The 12,678-nt window shown below is 38.4% G+C and overlaps 3 protein-coding genes across 4 annotated transcripts; 1 reads left to right on the top strand and 2 right to left on the bottom strand.

Moving 5' to 3' along the window:
* Positions 1-1,132: 1,132 nt before the first annotated feature.
* Positions 1,133-5,141, bottom strand: BNAA06G13690D. Of its 2 annotated transcripts, none has more exons than XM_048782498.1 (15): positions 4,962-5,141; positions 4,559-4,772; positions 4,166-4,292; positions 4,024-4,067; positions 3,771-3,864; positions 2,967-3,679; positions 2,758-2,889; positions 2,593-2,665; positions 2,420-2,459; positions 2,232-2,304; positions 2,038-2,103; positions 1,837-1,914; positions 1,562-1,734; positions 1,442-1,488; positions 1,133-1,347 (listed from the first exon to the last, which is right to left on the bottom strand). In XM_048782498.1, exons 2-15 carry the CDS (start codon positions 4,735-4,737, stop codon positions 1,186-1,188), a joined length of 2,001 nt encoding a protein of 666 aa, XP_048638455.1. In that variant the 5' UTR covers positions 4,738-4,772; positions 4,962-5,141; the 3' UTR covers positions 1,133-1,185. The 2 variants fall into 2 exon arrangements, with proteins under 2 accessions (XP_048638455.1, XP_048638456.1); XM_048782499.1 differs by having other exon boundaries at positions 1,168-1,347; positions 3,776-3,864.
* A 209-nt stretch (positions 5,142-5,350) lies between these two features.
* Positions 5,351-7,307, bottom strand: LOC106346954 (alkylbase DNA glycosidase-like protein mag2). The gene is made up of 2 exons (XM_013786432.3): positions 6,045-7,307; positions 5,351-5,591 (listed from the first exon to the last, which is right to left on the bottom strand). The coding sequence occupies exons 1-2, from the start codon at positions 7,112-7,114 to the stop codon at positions 5,573-5,575; spliced, it is 1,089 nt and encodes a 362-aa protein (XP_013641886.2). The 5' UTR covers positions 7,115-7,307; the 3' UTR covers positions 5,351-5,572.
* Positions 7,308-9,047: 1,740 nt separating this feature from the next.
* On the top strand, positions 9,048-12,463 carry LOC106346955 (sugar transporter ERD6-like 4). Its single transcript, XM_013786433.3, has 17 exons — positions 9,048-9,514; positions 9,606-9,668; positions 9,740-9,829; positions 9,909-9,968; positions 10,043-10,108; positions 10,224-10,289; positions 10,376-10,451; positions 10,548-10,612; positions 10,701-10,793; positions 10,885-10,965; positions 11,053-11,137; positions 11,287-11,333; positions 11,408-11,470; positions 11,603-11,662; positions 11,730-11,795; positions 11,872-11,931; positions 12,021-12,463. The coding sequence occupies exons 1-17, from the start codon at positions 9,320-9,322 to the stop codon at positions 12,246-12,248; spliced, it is 1,464 nt and encodes a 487-aa protein (XP_013641887.1). The 5' UTR covers positions 9,048-9,319; the 3' UTR covers positions 12,249-12,463.
* Positions 12,464-12,678: the final 215 nt, after the last annotated feature.

Raw genomic sequence — 12,678 nt, 5'->3', positions numbered from 1 at the left:
TTCAACCAGAACAGTGTTATCACCTGAACCTTTTTAATTTTTCAAATAAATATACTTCAAAACCCTTTGTTTGATCTCAACGATCTGCAACCGAAGTCCTCCTCAGAGAGGGAGAACTTTTCCCGTAACACACAACAACAACTTTAAGCAAGAGCTGTGTCTCTGACCGCCTAATGGAGTCACTCCGCCTGGCCACGTGTTTTGTCTCTACCGGGAAAGAAGCAAGGCTTTAAGCAGCGGAAGCTAAAAAGAAAAAAAAAAAAATTACAGAAAAAAATCGATTTCACGGCCGTCAATGCAGAATTATTACAACTACCATATAGATTTTTCCTTTTTTTTCCACTTCTTGTCTTTCGACTTTTTGTTTCTGTCTACGCAGTTTTACTTGTTTCCTCCTTTCTCTCTGTTTTTAATGATCCTACAGGAGTCACTTTCCCTTTTTTTAATTCATTATTTTTATTATGTTTGCCTGACTTGCTTCTCAGTGGATATTAACTCTCCCCCTCATGTTTTCATCTGTCCTTGTTTTATTTATACTACCTCAAGTAGGATTTGGAGTAATCAGTTTCCCTTCGATTTGGTTTTTTTTATTCAACCCAACTGGTATTTATTCATGTCACCTGTTTCTTCCGGAATTGACTAACGTGGGCGCGCGTCCTCTTGACCGCCAACTTTCCGGTAGAGCTGACTCCCAGAACACTCCAATTCTTTTCATCATTCCACCGGCCTCTGCACCCCACCATTATTAGGTTCCGGAAAGGCTTTGCTCTGGATTTGTTTTACTGACGCGCTTCTTTTAAAACTGACCTTGTCTGAACCCATCTGAACACATTCTGAGGTAGATTGTTTGCTCTGTTAAGTCGTTCCAATCACTTTTTTAAAAAGTTAATTTTTAAACTTAAAAAATAATGTTTATTTAATAACTTCCCCTTTCCCCCCTCAAAAGCTGTTTCCCAATTCCTTCCCCCTTAGCCCCAGCCTGAAATCTCTGTTTTTCCTTCCTTCCCAATATTTCATATAAAGTCTTTTTGCCCCCTCTTTTATTTTTTTTTAACATCCCCTTTTTCAATGGTACATTATCCAGTTCAGTTCCATTCTCCCATCTCCAGGTTTTTCAGTTTTTTAAACCCCCCTAGAGGCTGACCATCAAACCAGATGTGTTCGGTCTTCGTTCAAGAGACTTTTTCATTTTTTTTCACCGTTCTCACTAATCAGCTTCTTCAACATGATTGGCACGTTAGGCGCTGGGCTATGCACTATAAAGGTGGAATCGTTCATTGTCAGTCGTCCACAGAGGAAGTGAGGTGTCCGGTTTCTCGGGTCTTTTTCCACTGCTTTGGTCGTAAGCTGTAAGAACCCCAACAAGACAAAAGAAGAAAATCTTCAGAAAATACACAACACAAAAGGTGAAGTGAAAAATTAAACGACTTTATAAACAGACCTGGAAATGAACAACGGACCCATCTGCAATGCAGTAAGCAGCCATGCCTGATGAAGTTAAGACATTATGTCAGTGATGTGTAATAAGAATTTAAGCACAATACATGAAGAGCACATTAACCTGTAAGCCGTGAAACTTGAATACTCCAGATGGGGTAAGATGAACAGTTATAGACGCTTAGCCCTTGCTGTTTTGTGTTAGGGTAAGGCCTTCCGGTTGCGGGAACATCGTAGGCAACCTTCACCAAGCTTAGGATTCTCATTGTTCCATCCTCAAAGGACAACAAGACACATCTGCAGATGAAAATTTGAAAAACCAAGTTTGTTTAAATGAGGACTCCAGATGATTGATCGTAAAGACTGTAATCAACTGAACAAAGAGAAACGATTTAGTACTTTGGGTCTGGTAACCAATCGAGGCTGTAAATAAACCTTGGTACTGGATGCAAATCCCATAAAGGACGGTATGGATCACTACAGAAAAAAAAACATAGGAAGCAAGCAATAAGATATGTAGTAACGCAAAATAAATATTCAAAATCAATATCGAAACTTAAAAGAAAGGAGATGTATGCAGCTGCTATATATGAAATGTACCGTAAGTCCCAAAACTTGAGGCCTCCATGTCCAGCAGTAGCTATTACGTTTGCACTTTCCTGATCACTGGAAATTTTTTAAGAAATTACTTCGATTATTTCTCGTTAGAATAATATACTAGTCTCCAACTGAATGAAAGCAAAAACGGAATACGAGAATTAATGATCTTATGGGTGTGATTTCATGTCACTGACCTTTCACCAGGAGCCCATGCAACTGCCCTTATAGGAGATGTATCTGCGCTGAAGACAAGCAAAGGTCTTGTATCTGCACCCAAAAATAAAATAATTGAAAAACAAATGTGAAACCAACAAATCACTTCTCTAGCCCCAATGTGAAAAAAACTATCTGGCATAGGGAAAAAAATGTCAGGTTGTAATACCTTCTGAACATTTAGTTATAGAAAACTTCCAGAGAGCAACCTGATGCAAGGAAATAAAAAACAGAGCCAAAGCAAATAAGCAGTGCAATTCTTATTCCTCAATACATTTACACATATGAAAGAAAAAGGAAATAGGAACATAGTGAAACTGGTGAAGAAAATATAATATTTACCGTGCCATCGTGGCAACCAACGAGTAAGAAGTCAGGGTTCCCAGAACTCGACCATTCAACTGTCAAAGGAATACTGTACGATAATAGATGAGCAAGAATCAATCATATGTTTGATGTACGCGACTCTGAAAACATAAAAAAAGGAAATGTAAGACATGTACTAACCTCTGTGAATCACCACACTTCAAGTTTGAACATTTGAAAACGGGAGCCAGCTTCACAAAACGAGGATCAGTCGCTTCTTTCTTTGAAGACAAATATAGAGCTAATATTGCCTGAGGCATTGGAACATCCCACCTGCATAAAGTTGTTCATCATTTCTCATAGTACATGCATTAGGAGGATGAAAGAAGAAAGAGAAGTATCTGACTTACACTTCCAGAGATCCATTCCCCAGCAAGACAGCTAAATACCCCATTCTATGTTTATCAAGAGAATCATCTGGAGATAAGGGACGCCATTTCATATCCCAGGCAACTTTTCCATTGTGTGCCAGGCATAAGACTACCCTTGGAAGAGCAATGTTTTCAGAGATACCTGCGGATTGTTCGCCTGGCACGTTGTTTCCAACAGCTTCACTATCTTCTGACATGGCCGGTTTGCAAGCTTCTTCAGCACGTTGGGTTTTTGTTCTTCTTCTCCGTACGGGGAGTTTGATATTTGCATTTTCTGAAGACAACACTTGTCCTGAGCTTTCATCGTTGGTTTTAGTTTCGGGAACAACTGGCTCTTCCGGATACCGAACAGACAAAGCTTCAACGCATAGAACGTCACCGTCAAGCTCAACAGGAAGGTCAGCAGTACTGCACTTCCTTTTAGGTCTTCCTCTTGGCTTCTTAGACTCTGTTGTTGTCTCTATTGGATGCTTTCTAGGCCTGCCTCTCGGCTTTTTAGGTTCTCCTTTATTATTAACCTCAACGGATGGTTTCTTTTGAGGCTTTGCTGTCTTCTTCCCTGATATATTGGCGCTATCGTTGTTGCATTTGACATTTATAACGCACCATATCTGAATAATGCCCCTGCCTGAAAGTCGAACGCCTATCTTGTGGCTGTATGATTGAGGCGGATGAGTAGCCACAGCTAGAAACTGCACAACAGTAAAAAAAACTCAGCAATGAAAACCTAAGATTTTAATTTATGTAAAGTATAAAAAAAAAAAGAAAATATGAAATAATCACCTCACATTTTGCCAGAGCATCTGGATTTTCATGAACTCTGGGACACCACTCCAATGCCCAAACAGAGCCTCCAACATGCATAACAAAATCCTTGCTGCAGAGGTTAATAAATCATCACATAAATGATAATGACTAGGAAACAAAAGGACAAGAGAAGATATATATACACACAAACAAGCACTGTAAGTTTTGCTAGCTAGCAGAACAAGTTGAGATTTAAACAATTACAGATCATGTAAATCTAAATTATTACCTGAGTTCACCAAGTGATGATGATTCATCGTCATCTATCTTAACCTGCGCCAATAATAATACAGAGTCAAAAGAGCATTACTGTTGAAGCAATGGAAGGTAAGAATCAAGACTGAAATAAAAATGTTTTAGTAGGCACACACCTTAGGAGCTCGTGCAGAAGAAAATTGAGGCAAAGTGTGACTGTTGACATCCTTTGGTTCACAGCCTTTTTCAGCTTCGTTATAGAATCCAAAACTTTTTGGTTCATAACTAAAATGCCTCCATTCCCTAAATGAGATTAGATGATTGAGTATCAAAATCAACGAGTAGAAAACATTGTGGAATCTTTTCTACTAACAATGCAATTCACAATGATCAGCTGGTCTCTTGGATAGAAGAGAAGATATAAAAATTACTTAAAACAAACAAAAACAATCCGTTTGGAATGATATCAACCACTTAAAGCATAGCTTCTTGTCAACGGTATTTATACAGTGCTAAAACTAAGATCAACGTTGTATGAATGAATACACATAACTGACTCTTGTACTCACCTCAAGAGTGTAACAGAGGATGGTAGTCTGTTGAGATCAGTCTTCTCAATATCAATACCAGTTTCATTACATAGATCACTGATCGATTCCATTGCCTTCAAATAATTTTCAACAGAATAATCAAACAATGATATACTACATTCTTTTTCACCACTTCCTGAAGGCTCTTCTTCATTCATTGATCCGTTTTTTTATAAGTGTTCAAAACTCCTCCCTGGAACATAAGTTGTAGATCGGATTACCAGTTAGTGTGAAGCACGAATTGAAGCTTAGCACATTCATCCCCCCGGATAATTCTTGCACTAGATAAATTTTTATTTTCGATAAAACAGAAAACGAGAAGAGAACTAGGGTTTAAAAGCTTAACGAAATTAAGGACAACACTTGGAGGAACAGAACTCACCGGCGACAGGAACAACGGTTACGGCGAAGGCGGGGTACAACCGAACAAGTCTTTGGATGCTTTTTGCCTCTCGACCAGAGATCGAATCGTGACTACTGAAATTTAGTACCTACAGATATTAGTTTTATTATATGCTTGATTAGGTTTGGGCCGTTAACGGGCCTCCAGGTATCCTTGTCCAAAAAGTTATCTGACAACCTCGCGATTACATGGAGATATATTAGCGGCAGTATAATTCACTAGGGCTTTTATACAAGCAACGACGAATTAGAAAAAAAAATAAACGTCGATTTGATGTTAGCAACGAATCTTTAGATGGTTTAAAGACCGATTACGGATGAGGTGTGGGTATCTGTCTGTTCCAGACATAAACAGAAAGGAAGCTCGTCTTGAAAACACCTTTGTCATTCATTAGCTACTCTTAAAATTACATTACAGACTCTCTAACTCGACTAAGTTCGTCAGCTTTGTGGTCTCAAATGAACCCACACAGCATACAAAAAGAGTTACTTTCATTCCTTCTCCCGGACTTTTTTTTACGCCAACGACAAGAACAGTATCTCACATAAGAAGCCTTCCAAACAAAGACAGCAAAGCGAGAGGAGACCCAGTTATGACTGTCCCCAAGACCTGTTATAAGATGTCATCCAAGGTTTATCAGAAATAGCGTATAAAACAACAATGCAGTATGCTTTAAATCATACTGATATATCTAACGATGGGTCAAAAAGAATCAAGAAAATGGTTTTATGCACGACCAATCCTTAAGAGAATTCTGCACAGCAAGTACATATATACAGAGAGAAAGAAAGCCAATAAATCTAAAATTCACAATTGTTGAAAATTTAACATCGATCCAGGTAATGAATCACTCACTCACTATTAGATGGTGTTTTAGAGCATCAGTTGTTTTTGGGACACATGACATGAAAGCTCATTACCAGTTGCCTATATACCTCTAATCCTCAAGACACAGAAGTATATCACTATCAACTATACACACATTCCACAAATCTTTTAGACAAAGCAACAAAAACCGTTTAGTTTGCATTCACCGAAAGTAGCAGTGATGATCATACTTACCCGATACTGAACACGCTCATAGGATCCAGAAGCTGCTGTGACTGCTGCTGCTGATGTTCTTGTTGTTGAATGTCGTCTAACGGCGGCGGCAACGACATAACACTTCGTGAAACAGTACTCGTTGCTGATGCGCCCTTAGCTTCAATAAGCCGCCACATGTACCACGAAGCCACCGACCTGTACGGCCGCCACTTAACACACAGCTGCTCCATCTGCGAAGGCCGAGGCAACTCCTCCAAGTTATACAACATCTGAACACCTTTCCTAACCCCGAGATCATTAACCGGCAAAACATCAGGTCTATGCAAAGAATTGATCATAAACATATGAACAGACCACGACCCGATCCCATTAACCATCGTCAGCATCGTGAACAGCGACTTGTCATCCATGCTCACGATCGCGGCATCAGACAAGATTCCGTTTTGATACTTCCTAGCGAGGTCGTGGAGGTAGCTCGCCTTCCTTCCCGATACTCCTATCTGACGAAGCTGCTGAGGGTCCAAGGCCAAGACCGTCTCGGGGACGACGACGTGCTCGCCGCCGCAGAGAGCGACGAACCTAGTGTAGATCGAGTTCCCGGCTTTCGCGGCGAGCTGCTGGTAGAGGATGTTGCGTATCAGCGCCAGGAACGGAGTCGGGAAGGACTCGAACGACGGCGGAGGGTAGACGTCGATCAGCTCCGCGAGCAAGGGGTCCGCGCTGCGGAGGTGGTGAATCGCCGCCTCGAGCTCGCCTTCGTACGTGAGGGGGCGCGCGTGGATTCTCGGGACGGTTATAGCGCGTGACGGTTTACCTTTAGCGGCGGTTTTGTTGTTATCCTCCTCCGCCTTAGCGTCTTCGCCGTCGTGCGTGAGCTTCCGGATTTTCCGGGGACGGAGGGGGATTTTGGAAGGGGGAGACGAGACGTTGCCTAGTTCCGTGATCCGTCGGGTGTCGATGGTGGTGGATGAGACGATATCGCCGGAGACTTCGGTTGAATTGACGGATGCGCCGTTTGATTGCGGCGGAATTAGGGTTTGAGTCTCGGGTTGGGGAGATTGTGGTTGAGACGAGGATTGTTCGCCCATGTTGAAATCAATTAGGGTTTTTGGAATTGATTTAGAAAGAAGAGAATCGAAAAACACCTAGTCGGGGAGGGGTGAGGATTGTATATACAACTTCTTCTTCTCCGAGTGAAGAAGCCACGTCTCTCGAGTCTGACTCTGATCCGTCGTTGTATCTTCTCTAGGGCGCGCCTTTTGTGAGAGTGACCCTCACGCTCCGACGACCAATAAATGTGTTTTGTTAGGTCACATGTACTGGGCCATTTCAAAGCCCAAACCCGTCTTGTTAAGATGTTTAATAATTTAAGCCCATTGATCCAATAATTATTTATTCACATATTACATCAGTAATTTCCTTTAGTTGTAAGTTGTATATATGATAATAATTCATTGTTGCAAAGAAAAACTTTAGTATATGTCAATGTTATCGTTTACATGGTGGTGTTCAGTGAAATATGAGCAACAATGAAACATACTCCACTGAGCAGAAGAAGAGATACCTTTCCTAGTTGTTTAATCATTTTTTATGGCCCGAAATGAATTAAAACATAAATTACATATAACTTATTGTGTCGAAGCTGAATCTGTAATTATTCACACATTACATTTAGTTTATAGTAATTATCTATAACTGGTTGTTTGATGATGGTAATTCATTCTTGATCTGTCATTTTCGAATGCTTCAGAACAACCCATATTACAGGTATTAGAATTGAAGACTGAAAAATATCTTCGATAAACAAATAAAAAGCATCGTCGACGTCGACTGTAAGATTCCAACTAAAGAAGTGGGGACAACAGTGAAACAGAAAGCTTGTGTCGGGATCCGGAAACGTTATCAAGAGAACATAGGCACATACACGTGAGAGACGATGACGAGACAACCAATGAATATAAACGAATCTACAGTTTGGGGTCAGCAAAATAGTATTTTTATATGTGAAGTAGGGGATGAATTAGAAGAACCTATGAATCATAACCCCCAATAAGACGTGTTTGGTGTGATATCTACTGTCTTTTTTTTTGTCGTGGCCTCATTCACCACCTAATTAGATTTCTCTCGATTTATAGAGCTCATTCAATAACAGAAAAATAATATAATAAAACTTCGTCTCAATTATGCATGTCTTCGAGGCAAGTGTAGAACCGTTTCTGTTGTTTATTGCTTTTGGGTATATTAAAGCTTTTAGCTAAACTTTCCACTGCATTTGTCACCTTTTTTTGTTTAATAAAAAAGAACTAGTGTATTGACGTATTGTCAATATGGAAAGTTTATTAGATGATGATCAGTGCATTCTTAGGGTAAGATTCTTATCGTAATATAAAATACGTTTCTTAACTTTTAATTAAAAATGCTAAAAAATGTTTTCTAAATAAGAGATATAAGAAACGTTTATTATCAAAAAAACATCAAATCATGCTTTAACAATTCTAAATGGGTCTCATAATGCTCTTAGTCATTATCATTACATGTATAAAATATCTTAAAAATAGATGGTTTACCAGAACAACGAAGATGGTATTAAACACACGCAGACAAAAGTGGTATTACGATTTATGATATATAAGCTACGGCCACCTCAACCTTGAGTGCGTTCCAATACGTGGGACGAGTTTGATAAATTTGAAGATAAAGTAATAGTTATGAAAATTTGAAGTGCAATAGTTTTTACGTAATAAGTTACTCTGCAGAGACACATTATACGAATGAGTATCTAAAAGATAGATAAATTAGTTGAAAAAAAAAAGATAGATAAATTAAAGTATTTTTTAGTGGTCGTATATGTGAACATGCGTCAATGATGATTCGTTCAAATCTTATATAAAATCCGTAGAAATCAAAGCGATTGTAATTACTTAGATGAAACTTCTAGTGGATTGTATTATTTGTTTCGACGAATCTATTAAATTGAAAATGCTTTTAAATCAAGATTTTTTTATCATTATTATTTGTCGACAATAAATAAAAAAATGAAGAACAACAAAAATCACCACATAATGATTTTTTGTTTGTATTCCGAAATTCTATAAAAGAATCAAAGGAGAAAGTGTCTGTGAGGTCGAAAACTCCTAAACTGTCTGCGTCTCTCCACGCATTGGTTCACAACCTACGACAGAGAAGGCATCTCCCAAATCAAAATTCCCCCAGAAGAAAGCTTCACTGTTTTTGTATTTTCCCATATAAAAGCTTTCTTCTCTGAAGATTACGATATTTTTCAGAAGAAAAAGATGAGTTTCAGGGAGGAGACGGAGGAGGGAAGAAATGATCTTCGGCGACCATTCTTACACACGGGAAGTTGGTACCGGATGGGTTCCAGGCAGTCTAGCATGTTGGAATCATCTCAAGTCATTCGAGACAGCTCCATCTCTGTCTTAGCTTGTGTTTTGATCGTTGCACTTGGTCCTATTCAATTCGGTTTCACTGTAAGACAAAACAATCACATCTTTCTTTAATTTGATCAATGGAACTTATTAGAATGGGGAAAGTTCTTATTATTGTGTGTTGGTTGTTCAGTGTGGTTATTCTTCTCCAACTCAAGCTGATATTACTAGGGATCTTGGCTTAACTGTATCAGAGGTACATACAACTTTCTATTTTTGTTGCTCAATAGTAGTATTCTGACTCTTGGGGTTTCTTTCATGTATTAGTACTCTGTGTTTGGGTCTCTATCCAATGTGGGTGCTATGGTTGGTGCAATTGCGAGTGGTCAGATTGCTGAATACATCGGAAGAAAAGGGGTAAGAGAATTTTGTTTCTTGATTGTCTTCTTTCTTGCTCTATCTTAATCACTGTTATGTGGTTTTCTTTTTTTGACAGTCTCTGATGATTGCTGCAATTCCCAATATTATTGGCTGGCTTTCAATATCGTTTGCCAAAGTAAGTTTCTGATGTTGTTGTTGGTCTGTCTCTCTAACTCTTAAACTCATTCTTTTTTTTTCTCTTCGGTTTAGGATACTTCTTTTCTGTACATGGGAAGATTGTTAGAAGGTTTCGGCGTGGGGATCATATCTTATACGGTAACACTAGACCAGACTAGCTTCTTTGATTCCAGGAATTAATGTTTTATTTTAGAACAAAGTAAAATCAAATATATATATTATTTACACAACTTTGAATCTGGATTAATTTTAGGTGCCTGTATATATAGCCGAGATCGCGCCACAGAACATGAGAGGAGCCTTAGGTTCTGTAAACCAGGTTTGTCAAGTTGCTTCATTTTTTTTTTTTTTTGCATGTTATGAGCTCTGATTGTTTATATTAACAGTAAACATTGGTTGTTATAGCTTTCTGTAACAATTGGGATAATGTTGGCATATCTACTTGGTCTCTTTGTTCCATGGAGAATTCTTGCAGTTTTGGGTAACTCTCTCATTACAATTTTTTGAACTTTTTGTTTTAAGAGAAACCATATACGGTCTAATCACTTTCTTGATTGTCTTCTTTTGTCTTTTTAAGGAGTATTGCCGTGTACATTATTGATACCTGGTCTGTTTTTCATCCCTGAATCTCCTCGGTGGCTGGTAAGTCCTTAGATCCTTATTTTGCCTATATCGTTGAGTCTGTTGTTTTATTTATCTTTTTTTTTTCTTGGTGTTAAAAAAAATGTAGGCAAAGATGGGTTTAACAGATGATTTTGAAACTTCGTTGCAAGTTCTTCGTGGTTTTGATACTGATATCACCATTGAGGTTAATGAGATCAAGGTATTGGCTCAAACATGACGCTGGTTTCAATATGTAACGAGTTTAGGATTGCTAAAAATGCCTTTTTTTTTTATTTTTTATTAATATACAGAGATCTGTGGCATCATCTACGAAACGCTCTGCAATTCGGTTTGTAGACCTCAAGCGTAGGAGATACTATTTCCCACTAATGGTACACTTACTCTTACCTCCTTCTGGAGCTAAGTTTATCTCAGTGTGTGAGAAACTCACATGTTTCCTGTGAATTTATGTGTTACAGGTTGGTATAGGACTTCTTGTACTTCAACAACTTGGAGGAATTAACGGCGTCTTGTTCTACTCGAGTACAATCTTTGAATCTGCAGGTAGAGAGAGAGAGAGAGAGAGAGAGAGAGAGAGAGAGAGAGAGAGAGAGTCAAATGTTTTTCTTGATTCTTGGAATGTTCCTAAGAGAAGAATAAACAAATATCTTTAAGTGATTATGCTCTGCTTTGTTCCCATTTTATTCACTTAGGGGTCTCATCAAGTAATGTAGCAACATTTGGAGTTGGTGCTGTTCAGGTAATATAACATCCTTCTTTAAATCTAGGAGACATTAGTTTCCACTTCTAACAGTTGTGTTGATTCTAAACCAGGTAGTGGCGACTGCAGTAGCGACATGGTTGGTGGATAAATCAGGTCGCCGACTTCTGCTCATGGTGAGGATTTATTTATTTGACACACACACATATATATATATATATATATATATATATATATATATATATATATATCTAACAAACTCTGTGTAAATGCAAGCAAATGATTTAGCTTTTCCTCTTAAAATGCAGATCTCTTCTATAGGGATGACGATTAGCCTGGTGATTGTAGCAGCCGCATTTTACCTTAAGGTATTTTAAATTTTCTCCTGAAATGTAGGGTTTCAAGTTAACTCTTGAGTTTGTCATCTCTTGTTAGGAATTCGTATCACCTGACTCGGATATGTACAACATTCTAAGCATGGTCTCTGTTGTTGGAGTTGTGGTAAGTTTTGTTGTATATATATACATTATTGCATTGTTATTACCAAAAAATAATTTTCTTCTTTACATCTTTACAGACTATGGTTATTACTTGCTCTCTAGGGATGGGACCAATTCCATGGCTGATAATGTCTGAGGTACATACCTGAATATTAGATGTTAACGTCAAAAACAAAAGGGGGTCTAATTTATTACTAATAGTTATGATGTTGTAAAAAAAAAACAGATTCTTCCAGTGAATATCAAAGGCTTAGCCGGAAGTATAGCAACTTTGGCTAACTGGTTTGTCTCGTGGTTAGTCACAATGACTGCAAATATGCTCTTAGCTTGGAGCAGTGGTGGAACGTTTACTCTCTATGCTTTGGTTTGTGGATTCACTGTGGCTTTTGTGAGTCTTTGGGTTCCTGAGACCAAAGGCAAAACGCTTGAAGAGATTCAAGCTTTGTTCAGATGATTCAAGAGAAGAAGAAGAAGAAGACAGCATTCATTTTTCACTTTTTGTTTTATGGTCATTTCAGAGCATTCTTTTGTCCTTGTCTAAGACTTTCATTTGTGCTTTGTTCAGTGTCTTTCTTTGGACATTGATTGTATAATGTGTTTATGTTGTAAAGCATTTCATTTTGTGTGTGTAATCTTTCGGATTAGCAATATATTTTATAGTAATCACTAGTGGTTTGTTCGCGCTTCGCGCGAATCAGTGGTTTAAAGTGTTGTATTATGTGTTTAGCTGTGTTTGTAGATTATAGTATACACCATATTTTAGTAAGCATGACTGACCTTCCATGTTGAGTGAAAGCAGTTTTGATTTGGGCAAATGAGCGTACTTTCCCAAATTTTCTACAGTGTGGTATGTTATGTTTAGGAGTGTTGTGTTAAACTGTAAT

Source organism: Brassica napus, chromosome A6 (assembly GCF_020379485.1).
Source record: "Brassica napus cultivar Da-Ae chromosome A6, Da-Ae, whole genome shotgun sequence".
In the NCBI taxonomy this organism is placed as follows: domain Eukaryota; kingdom Viridiplantae; phylum Streptophyta; class Magnoliopsida; order Brassicales; family Brassicaceae; genus Brassica; species Brassica napus.
The sequence above is the reverse complement of the archived record's forward strand: the minus strand, read 5'-3'. Positions and strand labels throughout refer to the sequence as shown.

What these genes read in the sequence shown, in the direction of transcription:
- BNAA06G13690D (XM_048782498.1), bottom strand. Translation starts at nt 4,737, where the DNA reads ATGAATGAAGAAGAGCCTTCAGGAAGTGGTGAAAAAGAATGTAGTATA. An exon ending in AAGTGTGGTGATTCACAGAG is followed by an intron (nt 2,666 to 2,757) that starts GTTAGTACATGT and finishes ATTATCGTACAG; the next exon opens with TATTCCTTTGACAGTTGAAT. An exon ending in TATAACTAAATGTTCAGAAG is followed by an intron (nt 2,305 to 2,419) that starts GTATTACAACCT and finishes TTTTGGGTGCAG; the next exon opens with ATACAAGACCTTTGCTTGTC.
- LOC106346954 (XM_013786432.3), bottom strand. Translation starts at nt 7,114, where the DNA reads ATGGGCGAACAATCCTCGTCTCAACCACAATCTCCCCAACCCGAGACT.
- LOC106346955 (XM_013786433.3), top strand. Translation starts at nt 9,320, where the DNA reads ATGAGTTTCAGGGAGGAGACGGAGGAGGGAAGAAATGATCTTCGGCGA. An exon ending in TGGGGATCATATCTTATACG is followed by an intron (nt 10,109 to 10,223) that starts GTAACACTAGAC and finishes GATTAATTTTAG; the next exon opens with GTGCCTGTATATATAGCCGA. An exon ending in TACAATCTTTGAATCTGCAG is followed by an intron (nt 11,138 to 11,286) that starts GTAGAGAGAGAG and finishes TTATTCACTTAG; the next exon opens with GGGTCTCATCAAGTAATGTA.